Below are 25587 nucleotides of genomic sequence, written 5' to 3' on the forward strand. Positions count from 1 at the left end.
CGTCATACAGAGTGAAGCAAGCCAGAAAGAGAAAAACAAATATCGTATATTAACATATATATGTGGAATCTAGAAAAATGGTACAGATGAACCTACTTATAGGGCAGGAATAGAGACGCAGATGTAGAGAACAGACATGTGGACACAGAGGGGGAAGGGGAGGGTGGGATGAATTGGAGATTAGGTTTGACATAAATACACTACCGTGTGTAAAACAGATAGCTAGTGGGAACTTGCTGTATAGCACAGGGAGCTCAGTTCGGTGCTCTGTGATGACCTAGAGGGGTGGGATGGGGGGTGGGAGGGAGGTCCAAGAGAGGGGATATAGGTATACATATAGCTGATTCACTTCATTGTATAGCAGAAACTAACACAACATTGTAAAGCAATTTTACTCCAATAAAAATAATAATAATAATAAAGAGGAAGGCTTATGTTTGTGTTTTAAAAAGTAAAACACATAGAAATTATATTCCACTGAAATTAAGTTCTTGTAAATTATAACACTGATGCTACTGGGGAAATTTACATAGGAAAATGATACTGTTTCCTTCCCCTCATATGTAACAGTGAAACACACACACACACACACATACACACACACACACAGAACATCATGGATCTGTATAACTATTAGCTTCTCCCACTTTCAGCACATATGAAAATCTGAACTATCTAAACAAGTCAGCTAATGATTATTAAATTTATTGTAAATATTATTTATCCTTTATAAAATATTTTTTGCAAAACTTTTCAGAAGCACATTTCCTGAAATATTTCTAGTGACTGTTTTTAAATTTATGCATGTGGATATTGTATATTGCATTTATATGAAATGCCCAGAATAAGCAAATACATAGGAACAGAAGGTAGATTAGCGGTTGCCAGGGGTTGGCGGGGGGTGGGGGCAGAATGATTCTTAACGGTTATGGGGTATCATTGTGGCATAATGAAAATGTCCTGGAATTAGGTAGTGATGCTGGTTGAACAACCTTACAAATATACTAAAATATACTGAATTGTATACTTTTTTAATGGGTAAATTACATAGTATATATATGTATATGCTATATACATATATATATAGTATATAAATTATACTCAATAAACAGTTATGTCATTTCTTTTCTGCATAAAAAAATTTGTGCATGAGACACATTCCCAAATAATCTCTAATAATGTTTACCGTATGAACTAAATACTTACTTCTCGTAGGAAAAAAAAATCTATGGGTGTTTACTGAAAATATCATGCTAGCCCTCGTAAAATGTTGAATTCATCAGAATCAGAGGTTCAAATACTCGAAATACAACCAACCATAGGACACAAATCCTTTATATTCCATGGCACTCATATCACTGAATATGACCAGAAAGACAAAGTCACTTAATCCTTATTATTTTTTAACCGTATGAAATGGAAGACTCGAATGAATTATTTTGACACTTCTCCAGTGATGCTATGGTCCCCTCACTGATCACTTATTTGCAGCTTTCACTATTTTATGTATGAGATACAGCTGCTTTCCAATCATTAACACCAAAGTCTGCCAGAAGCACTTTGTATTAATGAATTTCAAAATATTTTACCATTTTATGAAGTCTAACTACATGCTTTCTGGGAAGATTTCAAGCACAGTCTGATTGAATAGGCAGCTTACTGCTGGTAACAGAGACAAATGGTAAAAGCAGACCTGAAATTCACAACTTCTGACTAATCCATCTATCATGATGGTCCATTATTCCAATCAGCCTGTCTCTAATAAAATCAACATCACTTAATGTAAATGTGCATGTAAATATTCACAGGTAACAATGCAGAAGTATCAGTGGAAAGGATGAAAGAAATAAAAGCCAAAAGTATGATTCCTGCTACTGTTGTGTAATGAATATAAGTCCTATAGAGGGCCCTTCTTCCTCCTGCCTCCAAGCATCTACAAAGAAAACTACAGAATATCGTCACAAGCTTTTCATTATTAATACAAGTTCAAGGAAGAACTCAGATTACCCCTCACCAAGGAAATTAGCTGGTGACATGTGTGAGAACGACTGCATTCAACCTTTCCTGGTCCAGCCAAATCTACTTGTCTAGACTAATACTCTCTCATGAAATGGATTGGCTTCAAGGTAAAGTCTAACAAAATTAAATATACACGAGCTCCTGAGGGAATTAAATCAATGGACTACAAAGCGACTTCCTGATTTTTCTCTGATAACTTGTCACTCTTGCCAGAAGGAGCACCCTGCACACTGCGTAGGCAAGAGTAAGGTATGGCGGTAGTAACGGACACCAGTGAGCATAAAAACTCTAGGAAAAGCAGCTGTTACTTTTGTTTTCCTCTCCTTCCCTCTCCCTTGCCCTCCCCCCTTTCTGTCTTGTGTGCGTGCGCGTGCATGCATGTGTATGCTTATACTGCACTTACACAGCCCTATATAGTCTGCAAACTTTATAACAACCCAGTTTTCATATATGTTATTATTGCATGGTAAAAAAAAAAAATAGTAGCTAAATTTTAAATGCTACTTTTAACATGGACTTAAGGCAATCGTTTAAAGTGTAAGTAACAGAGATGCGATGATTTATGTTATTAAATAAATGATTTAGAACCCATTTGAGGATAGCTATCGATTCAAAGAGCATTTCCAGACATCAGAAGTGAACTGCAGACAACAGCTGCTAAAAGGCAGATGGCTTCCTCATTCAGTGGCATGAGCCTCTTTTATGAATTAAGATCATGGCCCTGCCCTGTCCACACTGGACAATCCTATAACAATGTGCACTTCTGTGGTTTGGACTAATAGAGTTTTGTATCTTCTGCTGTTGAAGGTCACTTGTATCTTGGATTTTCTTGTTTATCTTGACTGAGTGTGGACTATTCTCAACCTAGTTGAGAGGTATTTGTATCAAGCAGTGTTAATGAGAGAAGTGCCTTCCACTGAGTTTCTTACATATCTTTGCCACTACTGTCACTGTACAGAATAGATTCCTCCAAGAAAAACTTTCTTGCTAAAATACAAGTATAGCACTTTTAAGTGGAAAAGAACTGCTCAACCAAAATAGAGAAGGTATTTCCATCATTTCTAAAAGCTATTTAGCTTACCCAGATTAAACCAATGATGGGTGAATATTTACTAATACAAAGCTTTATTTTTGCCAAAAAAGTATTCATCATAAAAGTTATGCTCACGTTTGCATTCCTTACAGCACTTGCCATCCACGTATGCAAGAGACGACTTGAGGGGGCAGTCAGGATTTGGGCAAATCAGAGTTTCACACTGGACGGTTCCATTCTGAGAAGAAAACAGTATTTTAAAGAATTTCCAAGTTGCAACTTGGTAGCTTTCAAGTATTGTTTAATATATTTCTTAAATTTCAAACTCTTCATGTAAAATGTCATAAATACCACTATTCTCTTTGGTTATTATACAGCAAAACCCATAATACAGTAAAACCCACAGTAATACAAATTGGGTCATAACACAGATGGTGATTGGCTCCACCTTCTGTCCAGCAACTGAGCTAGAGTTCTCACCTCCTGTTGTGAAGTGGATGAGGACAGGTGTGGAGGGAAGGGCACCTGCTGACAGAGAAACAGCAGGCTGAGGGTCAGCCTGGGGCACTCGTGTCTCCCCAGATGACTCACAAAATGAGCATCAACAAACGAGGAGATTTTTGGAATAGCTGCTGCCGTGCTGGAGACCCAGTCTCAGGATGCAGAAATCTTTCCAAGGATATTTAAGCTTGGACAGGCCACCACCATGAATCGATGCTGACAGTCATCACAAGAGGTGCCAAACGGCAAAGGGGACCTCAAGGAATTTGATTCCCGAAGGTCACCCAGAGCTCCCAGGTAGGTTAGATGCTTTTCTAGCCGTTTTATTGACTTCACATACCACATCTTGTATTTTACTCAATTTGATTTTTGGCACCCATTTAACAAGTTGGGAAGGTTTTACTGTATTTGTAAAATGCTATGACTTTAATAGGAATCTATGTTCCTGAATAGAAATCATACGAAGCAGGCACACACATACACACCTGTACGGTTATTTCACAGCTAACTTTGACCTTCTTACATCATGATCTCCCACTTTTGAATAAACCGGATGAACTTGGGAAAAAAATTTTTTAGACCTCTGACTTCTTTCCAGTCAACCAGTTTTAACAGGTAATTCATATGGAATTTAAAAGTTCAAAACTAAACTCCTTTTGAACTTGTCTTTGAAAATGAACTTACATGTTTGAAATAATAATGCACTAAATATTCTGCTTAATTAGTGAGCAATTAGAGAACTCAAACTTATTTATACTCTATAATTTGTATTCCGCTGTATTAGTAAACTTTTAAAGATTATTTAAACTCCATTATTTGTTTGCACAGCCCAATCTGGACACAGTATTTCCTGTTGCACTTAATTTAGTTTTATCAAAATGCATTAATAAAACATGAGGGGAAAATCCCTGGAAAAGTTAAGGATAACAGGATAGAATCCTTTGGGAATCCCTCTACTGACCCAATTTAAGTTGTTAACTTCATGTGCGGACCAGTAAACTTAAAACTTTATAGCATTCTGAAACCGTAATCATCTTTATAGGCTAGAAAGTGTCTTTAATAAGGCAACACACAGTCCTTTAGATTTGACCGGGTTTGCTGCCACTTTAGTGTTGTGTTTTGAGGAAATGGGTCCTGAAATTTTCATGATGACATTGTTTTAATAAATTTTTAAAGGGTGGGGACATCTGAGTTCCCTTAGTCTGAACTCCAGCAAAAGCCATACCAGGCATGTGCAGTTCTTACAGCCGTCTGTCCACGACTCGAGTTCTCGGTAGGTGGTTCCCTTCATGGTGCAAGTCCTTTCACAATAGCACTGGTCCAATCTATTCATTCGCTGTTCGGCTCGAGACAGCTGTGGCACAAAGGAAGGGGTTCATATTGTTCACCATTCCAGCAATGCAGAAAGGCAAAATACTCCAACAGGCATCTGACTGTTTTTCAGATGAATAGCTGTAATGATGGCTGTGCCCATCAACTATTTATTATAAATATACATAAGCCTTTATTTTTTTCATTTTATTCTTTTCCATTGTGATTTATTACAGGATATTGAATATAGTTCCCTGTGCTATATGGTAGGCCCTTATTGTTTATCCACTCTCTATATAATGGTTTGCATCTGCTAATCCCAAACTCCCAATCCATCCCTCCCTCACCCACCTCTCCCTTGGCAACCACAAGTCTGTTCTCTACGTGTGTGAGTCTTTTTCTGTTTCGTAGGTAAGTTCACTTGTGTCATATTTTAGATTCTACATATAAGTGATATCGTATGGTAACTGTCTTTCTCTTTCTGACTTACTTAATTAGTGTGATAATCTCTAGGTCCGCCCATGTTGCTGCAAATGACTTAAGACTTTAATTTAAAAGAAAGGATTTTTTCCCCTCTTCTTTTTGTGGTAAACTTGCCCCCTGCCTTTGGGGGAAAAAAGCAGGATTTATAGGACGGAAAAGAAGGCTAAGTCAAAATAGCATCATCCACAATGCAGAGAAGCATTTTCCATTTTTAAAAATGTCTAATTTCATGACTATGTTTGCTCGAGTGCAAACATAAATTTTAGAATATATATTGGGTCAGAAACAAATCATTGATATACAACACAACTTCCAGGTCATAAGTAACTGCTATGCAACAAGACAACAGCCTGGTGAAACTATAGGTAAACTTGATACAGGCTTAAGACAGCCAACATTCCTACAACTGTAACATAGTGGTAGAAAGACTTCGTGGGACCATTTCCTTGACATAATTCTAGTGCTCATATTCTTTACAATGTCCTCTTGCCTCCTTCCTTGCAAAGAAAACCTAAATAGTAATAAAAACTAAATTAAACAATAAATCCTATTGTCGTAATAAGCAGCGTAGTAATCTGCCTCATTCTTGATTTACTGAATCATTTGTTATACAGATGGCTAGGGTCTGAATATTTATAAGCCCCTTTCTTGAGCAGGGATTTCGGTTCAGTCCTGGTACACAGTAGGGTATGAGAAAAGTCTCAAAGGTGAACAACTGTGGTTACAAAAGGAATTGTAAGGAACCTCAAGGATTTGTGAGCTCCCCCAGACTCTATTTCTAAGGAGCTTTTACCTTGGCTGATGTTTTGGCTAAAATGTCCTGCAGCTCCATGATTTTCTGCACGAGTCCATGAAAGTCATTGCAAGTTGGACAGGCTAGAATTACAAACACCACATTGGTCAAGTTATATTTATAAGCAGTTCAATCTGGTTAAGTCTATGCTGACAACGAATATATAAAAACTCTAATTTCAAACTGACATTTTGGACAAAACTAAGCAAGAAGCATACTTTTCATTACACGGTGTGAGAACTAATGGACTTACTGCGATTAAGATCTGGGCACTGAGCAATAAATCCTTGGGGCATGACAAGTAATTGCACGTCTTGCATTATACCCTGTGTGAGAAAAATTTTGAAAAAGACGTATTACTTTCATCTACCCAAATTATGTTCAACAGTCAAGTTCAGGAAGGGAAACATTACAGGATAGACTCACCAAAATCCCTGAATAAAATCTTTTTGAATACATTGCTTTGACTTCAAACCAAAGGGAAAGAAAAACATCAGGCAGGCAAAATAGATGATTACCCACGTACTTTCTTATTGATAATATTTTTAAAGCCTTAAGAGTAAATGTCAAGATATAATTAAGAGACAATAGTATGTGTCTGGGGAAGTTATTTTTAGTTAGCCACTGAAGAAAGGCTTGAAAATGACCTTTAAAAATCAACCTGAAAATCACTTTGGGTTTCAACAACAGTGAAACTGATACCCGCTTTAAGTTAACTGCAATCATCAAAAAGAAAACAAGAGAAAAGCTAAGTCATAAGAACAATGCTTATTCTAGCATTTCTTGTTTCTCGGTTGGATATTTTAAAGTGAATTTCTCAATTTAAAAAGGACAAGAGATTTATTAAACAGCTACAGCAAGACTTAGTGATGAGTCCTTAGGAGTACAGAAAGTTTAGCCTAAAATTTTTTAAAATGCCAACTGGAAATGACCCATTTTACACAGAAGGTCACATCACATGTTTACATGTGAAATTTACATACATCCTTTGTCATTAAGATATAATTAGCTTCCAGCTTACAAGGCTCTTAAAGCAATGGCCAAATGGTAGCTCAGAAACGACCTCATCAGACACACTCCAGCGTCCCTTTCATTCACCACCCCTCTCTCTTCCTTCAACATCTTTATATATTTTCTTTAAGTAATATTTCACTTTATCCCTTTTGGAAAATGGGAATAGAACATTTAATGACAGAGGTGACATACCAACATATTAAGACAATTTTGAATGTACCTACAAAGATTTACCAGTCAAATCCTGGACTAGGTATCTTCTACATATTTAATCTGATTAACAGCATCGTACAAAAACAGTGTCAGTGTAAATGATAAATATTTAAGTATACTACGTGGCAGTTGCTGGATCTGCTGTTTGCTTGGGGTTTGGATCAGGGAAGCAACTTGTATACAACAAAATCCTATCACTTGGTAGCAGCAACATGAAAGCAAAGCTACCATGTAGAGTTCTATAGTTTGTGTACTGCCCAAATCTAGTGAGCACCATTTACAGTCTACAGTAAAAATGACAGCCCCTAGAGTAGGACACATAACTGACGTGTGAGGTTTCTGACGCCACATCTGGGCTCCGTGGGGAAGAGTGCCATGATTGAATAGAGGAGAGACTCAGCACCTATAGCAAAAACTTGCTACCCCTTATGTGGGAAAAGAGCACTGATTTTTCAGGACTCACAAGCATGGGATCAATTCCCCATGACTGGCTTTGGATAAGTTGTTTAAACTCTCTGAACAAGTTTATGCATATGTAAAAGAGATTTAAAAAACATTTTAAAGACCCTGAACCAAGGCTAGCAAGACTAGGATTCGATGAAGTAACACATTCAAAGCACCTGGTTTCCAGGTAGCAGTTTAAGTAAGTTTTAAAAATACCTTTCAGGGAATACAAACCTTTCTTAGAACACAATGTTAAAGTTACTGGTACCTACTCTAGCTAGAAATCCCTGAGTTAGACACATCACCTATCATTGTTTCATTTAACAACCATTTGCCGATCCTCTTCTGTATGACAGGCAGTGTCGGAGTCGTTGGAGGGGAAATGATTACACTATGGGCTTGTAATCAAGCAATTTTCTGAACTTTATTTCCTCAACCTTAAAATACTGAAAGTTAAACGGTATGTCTTTTAGATCCTGTGATGCAATTCCATGGAGTGTGTCTCTAAATAGACAATAAGAAAAAGATGTAAATTATAACTGCTTTCTAGTTTTGATAGATTTGTGCATATATATATATATTCCTTTCTCACTTTCAGAAGTACGAAGAGACCATGAATAATGAATATTGAAAAGTTTTAATCCTCTATTATTAACACCCCAATAAAAGTCTCATCAAAGGTTATATTTCAAAGGTAGAGAGTTTATTTGTATATTAACATTTTAGATTTTTATTGTTTTGAATGCCTGACTTCAAGAAGATGTTAACTCTGCCCTGATTGGGCCTTGTGATCATCTCTGTTATGTTTAAAGTTCAAACCCATTCAGGAAAAAGAGAAAATAGTGCTGACCAGCTAAATTAAACACCAGTGTAAAAAAAAAAAAAAAAAAAAAAAACTAAAACAGAAATAGACACAAATAGGAAAAAACTATACACAGCAAATTATTTTGCTTTACACCATAAAAAGCAAAACGTACTTTTCCAAATTCATTAAAAAGCATTTCTATTTACACTTTATGCTCAGACCTTAGTCAGAAGATACCTTAAAATATCCGTGTGCATTATTTCTCTGTCCCAGCCAAAATGATGTGCCCACAGGCAAGTCTGTGGAAGGCTTTTCCACGACTCTTTCATATATTCTGCAAAGAAGCATCAGGTAAGTAATGTGCATTAACCGTCATTTCTTAGAATCTTCCGTTACCTGAACTGAGAACGTTTCACTTACTTATTGCAGTCGACGTGTAAAATCAAGTGGGAGGCACTGATGGCTAAGGAGAGCTTGTGCCACTTATCATCAGCCAAAATGTAAGGAAACACTTCCGTGTGAGGATGGTGGCTGCCGGAGGAGTGGTAGTGCAGTCTGACTTCATTCCGATGGCCGCTGCTTTCCAATTCCAGGTACCTGCACAGAGAAGAAGAATCACACGAGGCCCATTGAAAATAAAGCTCAAAAATGATGTACATGACCTCTGTCTCCAGAAAGATGGAATAGACATAATTTTCCTGTTCCTCCCAGTAAGTACAACTAAACAGGATATTATGAAACAAACAATAAGAAGAGTCTGAAAGATGGAGAAAATGTTTTAAAAAGGCAAGGGCACTCAGGGCCCGAGGAACAACAGAATGGTGAGTGAAGAGGGTTTTCTTTTTGCCTCATATATGCCAGTCTTGGAGGTGGAGAAACCAGCAACCTGGAAATACCAGTGGATGCAGACGAAACAATTCCCCTTAAAAGCCTGCTCACTCTAGCTAAAGTACCTGAAAAGGAGAAGCCCAGAAAGACAAAAACTTTTAGAGAACAACCACTCTATTCCAGCCAAGCACCACAGGAAACACTGTGATTCCATCCCCAAACATGTCAGCAAAGGCTAAGTGGGGAGCCTAGATTTCCACTCTCTTGAGGCAGAAATCAGGTACCCAACGCCTCTGCCAGGGTGGTGCCAATAAAGGCCAAGTAGAGAGCCAAGAACTGTAACCCTGTCAGCCAGTGATGAGACAAATCATGGCATCAGTGGAGACCATGTTCCATCCCTAGTAACAAAGCACACTGGCTTCTCAGAGGAGGCCTAGTGGAGAGTCAGAACTTTCACCATCACCCTGCAGTAATGACACCATCCCTACCAGAGTGTTTGGTAGAGACCATGTGGGCAGTTGGAACTTCCACACCCTCACCGAGAAATAATAAAAGTTCTCACTTAATTGTCAACTGAAGGCCTAGTAGGGAACCTGGATTTCTAGTTCCACCTGGAAATAACAAGATGACACCCCCTCATCCTCTGCCAGTGCATTGTCACAGAAAGTCACATAAAATATGGAGTTTAATGAGATCCAAGTCTCAGAACATCATACAAATATATCCATGTTTCAATCCAAGTCTCAAAACATTATACAAAAATATCCAGGTTTCAACCCAAAATCAAACAGCATACCAAGAATCAGAAAGATCTGAAATATAATGAAAAAAGACAAGCAATAGATATCAACATCACAAGATGACAGAGATGTAAAAATTACCTGACACAGATTTTAAAGAAGCATTGATTAAAATGAGCAATTACAAACATATCTGAACAAACTTAAAACAAATGAAAAAAAGTTAGAGGCTGAGATTGGTTCAAGATGGCAGACTACAAGGATGTGCTCTCCCTCTTGCGAGAGCACTGGAATCACAACTAACTGCTAAACAATCATCGACAGGAAGACACTGAAACTCACCAAAAAAGAAACCCCACAACAAAAGACAAAGGAGAAGCTGCCATGAGATGGTAGGAGGGGTGCAAGCACAATAAAATCAAATCCCATAACGGCTAGACGGGTGACTCACAAACTGGAGAACACATACCACAGAAGTCCACCCACTGGAATGAAGGTTCTGAGCCCCACATCAGGCTTCCCAACCTGGGGGTCCAGCAACGGGAGGAGGAATTTCAAGAGACTCAGACTTTGAAGGATAGCAGGATTTGATTTCAGGACTTTGAGAGGACTGGTGAAAACACAGACTCCACTCTTGGAGGACACACACAAAGTAGTGTGCACATCAGGACCCAGGGTAAGGAGCAGTGACCCCACAGGAGACTGAACCAGACCTACCTGCTAGTGTTGGAGGGTCTACTGCAGAGGCGGGGGGTGGCTGTGGCTCACCACGAGGACAAGGACACTGGCAGCAGAAGTTCTGGGAAGTACGCCTTGGCGTGAGCCCTCCCAGAGTCTGCTATTACCACCACCAAAGAGCCCGGGTAGGATCCAGTGTTCGGTTGCCTCAGGCCAAACAACCAACAGGGAGGGAACTCAGCCCCACCCATCAGCAGACATGCAGATTAAAGTTTTACTGAACTCTGCCACCAGAGCAACACCCAGCTCTACCTACCACCAGTCCCTCCCATCGGGAAGCTTGCACAAGACTCTTACGTAGCCTCATCATCCAGAGGGCAGACAGCAGAATTAAGAAGAACTACAATTCTGCAGCCTGTAGAACAAAAACCACATTCACAGAATGACACACAAGATGAAAAGGCAGAGGGCTATGTACCAGATGAAGAAACAAGATAAAACCACAGGAAAACAACTAAATGAAGTAGAGATAGGCAACCTTCCAGAAAAAGAATTCAGAATAATGATAGTGAAGATGATCCAGGGCCTCAGAAAAAGAATGGAGGCAAAGGTCGAGAAGATGCAAGAAATGTTTAACAGGGCTTCCCTGGTGGCGCAGTGGTTAACAGTCCGCCTGCCGATGCAGGGGACACGGGTTTGTGCCCCGGTCTGGGAAGATCCCACATGCCGTGGAGCAGCTGGGCCCATGAGCCATGGCCGCTGAGCCTGCGCGTCCGGAGCCTGTGCTCCACAACGGGAGAGGCCACAGCAGTGAGAGGCCCGCGTACCACAAAAAAAAAAAAAAGAAAGAAATGTTTAACAAAGACATAGAAGAATTAAAGAACAAACAAACAGAGATGAACAATACAGTAACTGAAATGAAAAACACACTAGAAGGAATCAATAGCAGAATAACTGAGGCAGAAGAACGGATAAGTGACCTGGAAGACAGAATGGTGGAATTCACTGCTGCAGAACAGGATAAAGAAAAAAGACTGAAAAGAAACGAAGACAGCGTAAGAGACCCCTGGGAAACCATTAAATGCAACAACATTCGCATTACAGGGGTCCAGGGGGAGAATAGAGAGAGAAAGGACCAGAGAAAATATTTGAAGAGATTATAGTCAAAAACTTCCCTAACATGGGAAAGGAAATAGTTACCCAAGTCCAGGAAACACAGAGAGTCCCAGGCAGAATAAACCCAAGGAGAAACACGGTGAGACACACAGTAATCAAACTGACAAAAATTAAAGAATAATAAAAATTATTGATAGCAACAAGGGAAAATGACAAATATCATACTAGAGAACGCCCATAAGGTTAATAGCTGATTTCTCAGCAGAAGCTCTACAAGCCACAAGGGAGTGGCATGATATATTTAAAGTGATGAAAGGGAAAAACGTACAACCAATATTACTCTACCCAACAAGTATCTCTTTCAGAGTTGATGGAGAAATCAAAATCTTTACACACAAGCAAAAGCAAAGAGAATTCAGCACCAACAAACCAGCTCTACAACAAATGCTAAAGGAACTTCTCTAACTGGGAAACACAAGAGAAGAAAAGGACCTACAAAAACAAACCCATAACAATTAAGAAAATGGTAATAGGAGCACACATATCGATAATTACATTAAATGTGAATAGATTAAATGCTCCAAACAAAAGACATAACTTGCTGAATGGATACAAAAACAAGACCCACATATATGCTGTCTACAACAGACCCACTTCAGACCTAGGGACACATACAGACTGAAAGTGAGGGGATGGAAAAAGATATTCCATGCAAATACAAATCAAAATAAATCTGGAGTAGCAGTACTCATATCAGATAAAGTAGACTTTAACATAAAGAATGTTACAAGAGACAAGGGAGGACACACATAATGATAAAGGGATCAATCCAAAAAGAAGATATAACAATTATATATACAACCAACATAGGAGCACCTCAACACATAAGGCAACTGCTAACAGGTATAAAGAGGAAGTCGAAAGTAACACAGTAATAGTGAGGGACTATAACACCTCACTTACACCAATGGACAGATCATCCAAAATGAAAATTAATAAGGAAACACAAGCTTTAAATGACACAATAGACAAGATAGATTTAATTGATATTTATAGGACATTCCATCCAAAAACAGCAGATTACACTTTCTTCTCAAGTGCGCATGGAACATTCTCCAGGATAGATCACATCTTGCGTCACAAATCAAGACTTAGTAAATTTAAGAATATTGAAATCATATCAAGCATCTTTTCTGACCACAATGCTATTAGATTAGAAATCAGTTACAGGGAAAAAAATGTAAAAAAACACAGACACATGGAGGTTATTTTATACGTTACTAAATAACCAAGAGATCACTGAAGAAATCAAAGAGGAAATTAAAAAATAACTTGAGATAAATGACAATGAACACAAGACAATCCAAAACCTATGGGATGCAGCAAAAGCAGTTCTAAGAGGGAAGTTTCTAGCACTATAATCCTACCTGAAGAAACAAGAAAAATCTCAAATAAACAATCTAACCTTACACCTAAAGGAACTAGAGAAAGAAGAACAAACAAAACACAAAGTTAGTAGAAGGAAAGAAATCATAAAGATCAGATCAGAAATAAATGAAATAGAAACAAAGAAAACAATAGCAAAGATCAATAAAACTAAAAGCTGGTTCTTTGAGAAGATAAAAAAAATTGATAAACCATTAGCCAGACTCATCAAGAAAAAGAGGGAGAGGCCTCAAATCAAGAAAATTGGAAATGAAAAAGAAGAAGTTAAAACAGACACTGCAGAAATACAAGGCATCCTAAGACACTACTACAAGCAACTCTATGCCAATAAAATGGACAACCTGGAAGAACTGGACAAATTCTTAGAAAGGTATAACCTTTCAAGACTGAACTGGAAAGAAATAGAAAATATGAACAGACCAATCACAAGTAATGAAATTGAAACTGTGATTAAAAATCTTCCAACAAACAAAAGTGCAGGACCAGATGGCTTCACAGGTGAATTCTATCAAACATTTAGAGAAGAGCAAACACCCATCCTTCTCAAACTCTTCCAAAAAACTGCAGAGGAAGGAATATTCCCAAACTCATTCTATGAGGCCACCATCACCCTGATACCAAAACCACACAAAGATACTACAAAAAAAGAAAATTACAGACCAATATCACTTACGAATGTAGATGCAAAAATCCTCAACAAAATACCAGCAAACAGAATCCAACAAAACATTAAAAGGATCATACACCATGATCAACTGGGATTTATCCCAGGGATGCAAGAATTCTTCAGTATACGCAAAACAATCAATGTGATACACCATATTAACAAATTGAAGAATAAAAACCACATGATCATCTCAATAGATGCAGAAAAAGCTTTTGACAAAATTCAATGCCCATTTATGAAAAAAACTCTCCAGAATGTGGGCATAGAGGGAACCTACCTGAATATACTAAAGGCGTATATGACAAACCCACAGCAAACATCATTCTCAATGGTGAAAAACTGAAAGCATTTCCTCTAAGATCAGGAACAAGACAGGACGTCTACTCTCGCCACTATTATTCAACATAGTTTTGGAAGTCCTAGCCATGGCATTCAGAGACGAAAAAGAAATAAATGGAATACAAATTGAAAAAGAAGAAGTAAAACTGTCACTGTTTGCAGATGACATGATACTATACATAGAGAATCCTAAAGATGCCACGAGAAAAGTACTAGAGCTAAGCAATGAATTTGGTAAAGATGCAGGATACAAAATTAATGCACAGTAATCTCTTGCTTTCCAACACACTAACAACAAAAGATCAGAAAGAGAAATTGAGGAAACACTCCCAATTACCATTGCAACAGAATGAAATACGTAGGAATAAACCTACCTAGGGAGACAAAAGACCTGTATGAAGAAAACTATAAGACCCTGATGAAAGAAATCAAAGATGACACAAACAGATGGAGAGATATAGCATGTTCTTGGTTTGGAAGAATCAATATTGTGAAGATGACTATACTACCCAAAGCAATCTACAGATTCAATGCAATCCCTATCAAATTACCAATGGCATTGTTTACAGAACTAGAACAAAAAATCTAAAAATTTGTATGGAAACACAAAGGACCCTGAACATCCAAAGCAGTCTTGAGGGAAAAAAAGGGAATCAGACCCCCTGATTTCTGACTATACTACAAAGCTACAGTAGCCAAGACACTATGATACTGGTACAAAAACAGAAATATAGGGCTTCCCTGGTGGCAGAGTGGTTGAGAGTCCGCCTGCCGATGCAGGGTACAAGGGTTCGTGCCCTGGTCCGGGAATATCCCACATTGCCGCGGAGAGGCTGGGCCCATGAGCCATGGCTGCTGAGGCTGCGCGTCCGGAGCCTGTGCTCCGCAACAGGAGAGGCCACGACAGTGAGAGGCCCATGTACAGCAAAAAAAAACAAAAACAAAAAAAAACAAAAAAAAAAACAGAAATATAGATCAATGGAACAGGATAGAAAGCCCAGAGATAAACCCACACACCTATGGTCAACTAACCTATGACAAAGGAGGCAAGGATATACAATGGAGAAAAGACAGTCTCTTCAATAAGTGGTGCTGGGAAAACTGGACAACTACATGGAAAAGAATGAAATTAGAACACTCCCTAACACCATACACAAAAATAAACTCAAAATGGATTAGAGACCTAAATGTAAGACCGGAAACTATAAAACTCTTAGACGAAAACATAGGAAGAACACTCTTTGACATAAATCACAGCAAGATCTTCTTTGATCCACCTCCTGTAATGGAAATAAAAACAAAAATAAACAAATGGGACCTAATGAAACTTAAAACCTTTTGCACAGCAAAGGAAATAAGACGAAAGGACCACCCTCAGAATGGGAGAAAATATTTGCAAACAAATAAACAAAGAATTAATCTCCAAAACATATAAATAGCTCATGCAGCTCAATATTAAAATAAGAAACAACCCAATCAGAAAATGGGCAGAAGACCTAAATAGATATTTCTCCAAAGAAGTCATACAAATGGCCAAAAAGCACATGAACAGCTGCTCAACATTACTAATGATTAGAGAAATGCAAATCAAAACTACAATGAGGTATCACCTCACAGGAGTCAGAATGGGCATCATCAGAAAATCTACAAGCAACAAATGCTGGAGAGGGTGTGGAGAAAAGGGAGCCCTCTTGCACTCTTGGTGGGAAGGTAAATTGATACAGCCACTATGGAGAACAGTATGGAAGTTCCTTAAAAAACTAAAAATAGAATTTCTCTGGGAATATACCCAGAGAAAACCATAATTCAAAAAGACACATATACCCCAATGTTCACAGCAGCACTATTTACAATAACCAGGTCATGGAAACAACCTAAATGCCCATCAACAGACGAATGGATAAAGAAGATGTGGTACATATATAGAATGGAATATTACTCAGCCATAAAATTGAACGAAATTGGGTCATTTGTAGAGACGTGGATGGATCTAGAGACTGTCATACAGAGTGAAGTAAGTCAGGAAGAGAAAAACAAATACCGTATATTAATGCATATATGTGGAAGCTAGACAAATGGTACAGATGAACCGGTTTGCAGGGCAGAAATAGACACAGATGTAGAGAATAAATGTGTGAACACCAAGGGGAGAAAGTGGCTGCGGCGTGGGGTGGGGGGAGTGATGAATTGGGAGATTGGGATTGACATATATACACTAATATGTATAAAACGGATGACTAATAAGAAACTGCTGTATAAAAAAAATTCAAAAATTAAAAAACAAGTTAGAAAGCCTCAGCAAAGAAATAGAAGGACTAAATAAATAAAGAAGAACCAAATGGAAATTTTAAAACTGAAAAATACAATAACTGAAATAAAAAGCTCAACAGCAAAATGGAGGGGACCAAAAAAGAGTCAGTTAACTAGAAGACAGAACAAAAATTATCTGATCTGAGCAGCAGAGACAAAACAGACTGAAAAAAAATGAACAGTCTCAGAGCCCTGGGAGATTATAACAAAAGTTCTAACACTTTCATCATCAGAGCCCATAAAAGAGGAAAAAGAGGGTGAACTAAAAAAGTACTTGAAGAAATAATGGCTGTAAACTCCCCAAATCTGGTCAGAGACATAAACTCACAGATTCAAGAATCTGTGCAAACCCCAAACAAGATAAACTCGAAGGAATACTGATCATAACGAAACTTCTGAAAACTAAGAATAAAGAAAAAAATATTGAAAGCAGTGAGAAAAAAAATTGACACGTTATGTATAGGAAAAAACAATTAGAATGGTAGTGAATTCCCCAGAAGAAACAATGAAGGCCAGAAGGAAGTGGAAAAATATTTTTGATGTGATGAAAGAAAAAGCTATCAGGCCAGAATCCTATACCCAGTGAAAATATCCTTCAGCGATGAAGAAATCAAGGCATTCTCAAATTAAGAAAACCAAGGATAATTTGAACCAAGTTTTAAACTTAGAAATGTTATGTTTAAAGTACCTAATGAGCATTCAAGAGGACATGTAGGGAGGTCAGCTAGATCTACCAGTCTGAGATGGAGAGAGGTCCGTTATGGAAATAGGACTTGGGAGTCATAGACATAGAGATTGTATTGAAAGCCATGAAGGCATAGGGATTACCCAGGGAATTATTATAGATGAAATGACACATTAACATTTTGAGGAGGAACTAGCAAATGAAACCAAAGGCCAATGAGAGCAGAGGAGAAAAAAAGTGACACTGGTGTCACTCACTAAAAAAAAATCTGATAAAATACCAACTATCCACTCATAGGGGAATTATACATCCATGTTCTGGAACATTATGCCACTCTCTGAAAGCATGAAGTTCTGACATGAAATAATGCCATCGTTAATTACCAATATGAATTAAACTTAAAAAAAGCTCTATAGAATCCCATTTAGTTTGAGAAAACTGTGTGTGTGTGTGTGTTTAGAGAAAAAATGATCAAGAAGGATATATGCCAAAATGTTAACAGTAGTTACCTCAGGGGAGTACAATTTGGGGGAAAGGATGCAACAACCTTCTCAAATATTTTTATAACCTTGAATTTTCTCCATTAATTATGTATTACTTCTTTAATATAATACATACATACACACATATATAGTAAAATTCTATTTTAAGATAAAAAATAAACTAAGTAATCCAGAATATAAATCATGTGTAAACTTATTAAGCATAAATAAAACACCAAGTTGTTTGGTCTTTGATCCAGAAGATACCAATCAGAGAGTCCCTTCTATCTTATTATTTGATAACAAGTATTCATTATTTAATCAACTAGTGAGTTCTATAATGATAGAGAGATATTTGCATTTTAAAAAAATGACATCAGCAAACACATCACCCCATTGCTATATACCTTCAGCTCTTTTACCACATGGAGGCAAGAACCCTACCACTGCTGTCAGTCTGGTCTCCTCCTCTAGATATTACTGTCACCTGTACTGAATTCCTAAATTTGAGGCACCAGAATTATCCTTAATAGCACGGAGGCTGACACTATGCTGCACAAACAAGAACAACCCTTCAGTAGTTAAATATTTTACCAAACATTACATTTTTATCAGCATCATTCGCTCAGTTTTTTTAATGAAATAGATATGTAATACACAAAAAACATCTAGTGAAAAGAAAAATAAATAATGATGTAAAACACTTAGAAGTGTGCCTAGCATGTGGTGAGTATTCATTAATATTATTCATTTCCAGAACTCCACCTGTCCCCCATTGGATGGCATCTAAGTGGGAGGTGGCCTCCCCTCACCTATCCCCCCACCCCAAGGCTCAGCAGATCAGTGTGGTTAAACTTACCCAAGCCCTAAAGCCTGACCTCCGCTTCACATCCTGGTAGCCCTCCTGGTAGCAGTAAGCTACTTCATCTCTCTGTGCCTCATCTGGTTACCCAACTATAAAACAAAGATACAAATTGCACTTGCCTCAAAGGACTTCCGTGAGGATTGGAATGAGTTAATTTAAGAAAGCACTCAGAACACTGTTGGGCACACCCAAAACACGTTAGATATTTTCTTCATTTCAAAAAGCAAAGGTCAAATCCTCCGTCTTCCTCCCCGCGGTACAGCCAGGGACAGGTCCATGACACATGTTAGCAATCTGACACTCTTCCTTTGGACTGGGTATCTGGATGAAGCACAGCAAGGAAGAGAGGGAGGAGGGACCCCTACATTGTGATAGGGCAGCAGCATCCCAGTCTGCTATATTAAGGTCACTCTGCATCTTGCTTCCTGTTTGCTGACCTGCCAGGGCACTTTTGATTATTGCCTCCTCCAAATTCTGGTGCCTCAGCCTCCCATCAGTACAGTAAGCTACCCTGCCTGTCTACCACCCCCGAAGTCACCTTACAAGCAAGAACCCTAACTAATACATTACAGTTGTGACCATGGGGAAAATATATAATTGGAATAAAATGTATCAACATTTTTAAAAGCAACTGAGTGACAGAACTATGTATGAAGTTTAACCTTCTTTGTATTGTCCTTTATTTTCCCATTTATGTTTAATGAGCATTTACTACCTTAAATTGAAATCACATTTTAAATCCCAAGAAGATAATTTGTCACACTTCAACACATCATGTCGCCCTGATTTGTTATTCATAATCTTGAGAAGTAACTAAAATCAGAAATAAAGTTCACCCTTTATAATAATTTATGCCCTTGTTAATCAAATATCCTTTGCAATGGCAGAAATATAAACTAAGACTAGGCTTTGAAGAAATAGGCAACAGTGGTAGGACATCATTCATTTTAACAACCTCCTTCATAACTCAAGATCAAATGATAAAAATAAGGTCATGTCTCATCCGCCAAAAGGTTGCACACAACATGAAGTGAGAATTTTTCTGCTGCCTTAAATTAAACCTAAATAGAAAAATGATCAGATCACCTCAGAACATTAAGCTACAACCCAGTTGTAAATCAGTCACTTGAAGAAAAGCCACAGTCACTTCTAGTGCCAACTATATCATTAGTGTGGTTCATGGATGGTACAACTGCAAAGGAGTTATGTGCACAGGCTTTGGAATTGAAAACCAGCTCTGCCTCTCACCACCATCTATGACCTGACCTCTCGCTGCCTCAGTTTCCTCATCTGTAAAATAAGGATTCAACGGGATAAGCCATATAAAGCCTGGCATCTGAAACACAGGAAGCACTCAATAAATGGTAACTATTTTAATTATTTGTCAATAGTCCCAATTAAGCATCATTTATAAAGTCCAGCTTTTTATAGCCAATTCTGTGAATAACAAGCAATTTGAACACATTTTTTTGAAATTTTTTTGAGACAAAATTCTCATAACATAAAACTTACTGTTTTAAAGCATACAATTCAGTGTGCTGAATACATTTTTAATTGAAATAATGCAGAAACCAGGAGGCATGACTTGCAGATAAAAACAGAAGATTAATCCACTCTCATAGAAACTAAGTGGACAGCACTGGTATTATGGGGGCTCTAGTGTAACCAGTAAAATATGAAACATGAAGTCCAGTGGTAGGGCCAAATTTACTGTAAGTTAGGCTGCTGCGTTCACTTATTAGAAAGAAAACGGCTGTTACACCTCACCTCTTCCAATGATTCCCTCAAGTATTGAGGGAGATGGCAGAGTGGGGAGTAAAAGGTGTACTTTTTGGCATCCTTCATTAGAATCACATTGATTCTATTTTTATTAGTTTTTAACAGTATTTGGTCATCAGCAAGCCAGTATAATGCAGCAATTTAAAAGACCACAGAGTCTTAATCCTGTCTCCATAGTTCACAACTGGACAAGTTAAAAATCTTCTCCAAGCCTCAGTTTCCTTCCCTATCAAATAAGGGTAATAAGAGTTGTGAACTTATATGGTTGTTTTGTAAATGAAATAACTTATAAGGACTTACTTTACACAGTTCCTGAGAAAGAGTAAGCACTCCATACACATCATGATTATGATTTATATTTCCTATGACATATTTATGCATGTTATTTAAACATCAGCAAATTTTCAGGGCTCATTTTAACTTAAACATGAATATCAGACAGAAAGTAATTTAGTGAGAATCTACCCAAATAATGATGTTTGCATCTCATCTATGATATTCCCATCAAATGGTCATCCAGTTTGTTTGAATTCATCTGGTGACCAATAATTCATGACTTCCTAAGGCCAATCATTTCATTTTTATAAAACCAAGACCTTGCTTATATTAAAACATAAAGGGAAGATGGATTTTTAAACTATGATTTATTTGTTCATTTATTCCAGCTAATATTTACTATGGGAACTGAGAATATGGCAATGAATAAGGCCAAACAACGGTGAAGCTTGGAGAGCCTCAATAATAAACTCATTATTAACTGAAAAATGTTTAGCCATTTCAAAACTAAAAATAATACTACTATAAAAATCTTACTGCAAGAAGAGGAATATAGCTAGATCACTGAGGGTAACAAAGCTGCTTCAGGAATAATATAGCTAGGAAGCAAAATTATATCACCAAAGGGAAAGAGCAGTAGCAAATGGAAGTTTCATGACTGAAGCCTTGGCATCATACATGACGGCTTGAATAACAATCTCTCCATCTTATTACCCCACATAACTGAGTTTACAATAAAATAAAAGGGAAAGTGGCCATTCATGAAATGGAGGTAATTTATTACTAGCATGACACAAAAAACTCTAAGAAACAACACTTTGAGCTATGAACCTGGAGGGGAGGAGAATTTAGTGGCATCATGAGTACTTTTTAAATATCACTTTGGGAACGGTCTTATACAAGGATGGAGAAAGAACAGATATGGTAAAGCACTGGTAATAAGTGGGTACTCACTCCACAGCACAGGGTATGCACGAAAGTCGAGTTGAAATGTTGTTGGATAAAGGGTAGCACCTACTGAATGCTATGTCCTCTCATAACCTCCATTCACTTAGTTGTGACAGAGACCAAGCAAGTGGAAATTAGTGAAAGACTGAAGAGAAAGGGTTCAAAGAAGAGGCAGACTCAAAGAAGATGAGTCTTCCCTACTTTATCAAGAATGAACCCAGGAACACACTGTTGTAAGGTTGAGGAAGATCAACTAGGGAATACGGATTGCTGTGATGATCTGAAAATGCATATATGCAAGTTCGTAGAAAAACTGGCTTACAGATTTGACAAGGGGTTCACAGATCCCATGAGGTCCATTCATGGACTCCAAGCTAAGCATTCCTGCCTTGTGGGAAGACCAAGCAGAATACGGCTACTTGTGAAAGATCTGACAACTTGGTTTTATATATGTATACAATTTTTCTGATATAAAATAATTGGTTATAATAATACAAAAATTCAGAAAATTCACAAAACATGAAGATGATAAGTAAGATCACTAATGGTCCTGCTGGCGAGAGATGGTCAATATAATATTTTTGCATGTATCCTTTGCAGTCTTCTTCACTTAACCATACACTGTGAACATCTTTCCAAGTCAATAAAAGTAAAGCCACATCCTTTGTAATGGAAGCATGGTATTTCATAGTATAGCTGTGCCATGATCTAGTTAATCCAATTTCCTATTACTGTTTCTGATTTTTCTTTTTTTTTTTTTTTTTTGGCTGTGCCACGCGGCTTGCAGGATTTCAGTTCCCTGACCAGGGATCAAACCCAGGCCACGACAGTGAAAGCACTGAGTCCTAACCACTGGACCACCAGGGAATTCCCCAGTTTTTCATTCTTAATAAAAATATTTCAATACATGTTTCTTTGTGCACCTGCACAATTTCCTTCTTGGAATAGATTATTATAACTAAATTGCTGATTCAAATGGCATACACATTTCAAAGGGACTTCTTATATTCATTCACTACTCACTCATTTATTCATTCAACAAATATTTTCTGAATGTCTATTTGTCCTAGGCTCTGTTCTAGGTTCTGGGGATACAGAAGAGAACCAAAGAGATAAAAATACCAGTTCTCCTTGAATTTATATTAAAATAAAGTAAATTAATAAAATACATCAAATAAACAGGTTACATAGTGATAAAATCTATGAAGAAAATTAAAAGGAGGCTAAGGAGTATGGTAAGATGATATCTAAAACAAGATGTTCAAAGAAAGCCTTATTGAAGAAGTGACATGCCCTGAGGCAGGAGCCTGCCTGGCAAATTCAAGGAATATCACTGAAGCCTGTGTGGCTACAGTGGAATGAGGAAGGGTCAGAATAGGAGGAAATTGGGTCAAAAAGCATCAGAAAGCACAGAGGCAGACCAGTTAGGGACTAAGGGTCTAAAAAATAACTTTGGCGGCTGTAGGTAGAAAGCTATGGGAGGGTTTTTTGAACAGCGTTTTAATATAATCATTTTGGCTGCAGTGTCGGAAATAAACTGTACGAAGGGTGGGAGATTACAAGGGCTAAACCAAGGAGATGAGTTGCTAGAGGTACCTTGGACCAGGGAAGGTGGTGAAAAGGGTGAAAAGATTTTCTTAGGATTAAATGTGCAGTGTGAGAGAAATCAAGAAACGCTTCAGGGTTTTTAGCCTGCACAACTAGAAGAAAGCAGTTACCATTTACTGAGACGGGGAACACTGAATGAAGAGCAAGTTTAAGGAAGAGGATGATGAGTTTGACTTCTGACATGCACAGTTTGATATTCCAACTTATGCAAGTGAAGATGCAGGTGAGCTGTTGGATATACAAGTCTGGAGTCCAAGGGCAAAGGTCAAGATAAGAGAAAAAATTAATAATCCATTGTTTCATAGAGATGGGATTTAAAGCCCTTAGTATGAGATCACTCAGGAATTAAGTGAACATGGGGAAGAAGTCTGGGCATCAAGCCTTAGAACAGTCCTACATCCAGATGTCAGGGGTGTGAGGAGGAAGGAGCCAGGAGACCGAGGAAGAAAACCAGGAAAGTGGGAGCTCAAGAAAAGAGTTTGGAAGGATGGAGTAATCAAAGTCCAATAGGATGACGACTCAGAATTAGAGAATGGACTTTGCAAGATGGACATCAGTGGAAGCCTTGACAAGTACATTTTCAGTGAAGCAGAGAGAGTAGGGTCCAATAAAGAGTGAGAGGAGGGGAAATGGAGACAACCAAAGGGAAACAGAGAAACAGCAGTTGAATAGGTAAGGTCAATAGAGGGTTTTACATTTGGCTTGCTTTTCAGACTATAAATATTATAGCATATTTATGTGCTTATGGAAATATCCAATAGAGAAAGTACAAAGTAATAGTGCAAAAGAAGAAGTGAATTCTTGAAGCAACGCCCTGAGAGGAGATGCAATTTCAAACGCAGTTTGGAGTGCTGGCCTTTGTTAGGGTTATGGACACTAAACCTAGAAAGAAGGATAGTTGTAATTAAAATCATCCCACAAACATTACTCCAGTCTCAGATGACTAGATCAGTGAACTCTTCTGAATACTTCAAGGAGAAAGTAACAGCAATCTTTCACAAATTCTTCCAGATTACCAAAAAGGGAACACATCCTAACATACTCTATGAGGCAAAAACCTGACAAAGACATTACAAGGGAAACTACAAACCAATTTAATTCATAAGAATAGACGTAGGGCTTCCCTGGTGGCGCAGTGGTTGAGAGTCCACCTGCCGATGCAGGGGACACAGGTTTGTGACCCCATCTGGGAAGATACCACATGCCGCGGAGAGGCTGGGCCCGTGAGCCATAGCTGTTGAGCCTGCGCGTCCGGAGCCTGTGCTCCGCAACAGTGAGAGGCCTGCGTATCACAAAAAAAAAAAAAAAGGTAATTCACTACATGTTAACAAAATAAAGGGAGGAGGAACCAACATGGCAGAGTAGAAGGACATGCTCTCACTCCCTCTTGCGAGAACACCAGAATCACAACTAGCTGCTGGACAATCATCGAAAGGAAGACACTGGAACTCACCAAAACAGATCCCCCACAACAAAAGACAAAGGAGAAGCCAAAATGAGACAGAGGAGGGGTGAAATCACAGTAAAATCAAATCCCATAACTGGTGAGTGGGTGACTCACAGACTGGAGAGCACTTATACCACAGAAGTCCACCCACTTGAGTGACGGTTCTGAGCCCCACGTCATGCTTCCCAACCTGGAGGTCCGGCAACAGGAGGAGGAATTCCTAGAGAATCAGACTTTGAAGCCTAGTGGGAATTGACTGCAGGACTTTGACAGGACTGGGGGAAAGAGAGACTCCACTCTTGGAGGGCACACACAAAGCAGTGTGCGCATTGGGACCCAGGGCAAGAAGCATTGACCCCACAGGAGACTGAAGCAGACCTACCTCCTAGTGTTGGAGGGTCTACTGCAGGGGTGGGTGGTGGCTATGGCTCACCATGAGGACAAGGACACTGTCAGCAGAAGTTCTGGGAAATAATCCTTGGTGTGAGCCCTCCCAAAGTCTGCCATTAGCCCCAGCAAAGAGGCCAGGTAGGCGCCAGTGTTGGGTTGCCTCAGGCTAAACAACCAACAGGGAGGGAACCCAGCCCCACCCATCAGCAGTCAAGTGGATTAAACTTTTCCTGAGTTCTGCCCACCAGAGCAACAGTCAGCTCTACCCACAACCAGTCACTCCCATCAAGCCTCTTACATAGCCTCATCCACCAGAGGGTAGACAGCAGAAGCAGTAAGAACTACAATCTTGCAGCCTGTGGAACAA

The 25587-nt window shown here is 38.5% G+C and overlaps 1 protein-coding gene across 1 annotated transcript in view; it reads right to left on the reverse strand.

Moving 5' to 3' along the window:
* NELL2 (neural EGFL like 2) overlaps window positions 1-25587 on the reverse strand; it is a 385449-nt gene that overhangs the window by 287116 nt on the left and 72746 nt on the right. The window contains exons 5-10 of the mRNA XM_082850800.1: window positions 9037-9213; window positions 8854-8950; window positions 6394-6466; window positions 6141-6223; window positions 4779-4907; window positions 3188-3290 (exon numbers count right to left, since the gene is read on the reverse strand). Of these exons, the coding sequence (XP_082706926.1) occupies window positions 3188-3290; window positions 4779-4907; window positions 6141-6223; window positions 6394-6466; window positions 8854-8950; window positions 9037-9213 (662 nt within the window). The remainder of the gene's footprint in view (window positions 1-3187; window positions 3291-4778; window positions 4908-6140; window positions 6224-6393; window positions 6467-8853; window positions 8951-9036; window positions 9214-25587) is intronic.

This window comes from Leucopleurus acutus (genome assembly GCF_964270905.1).
Source record: "Leucopleurus acutus genome assembly, chromosome: 11".
Classification (NCBI taxonomy): domain Eukaryota; kingdom Metazoa; phylum Chordata; class Mammalia; order Artiodactyla; family Delphinidae; genus Leucopleurus; species Leucopleurus acutus.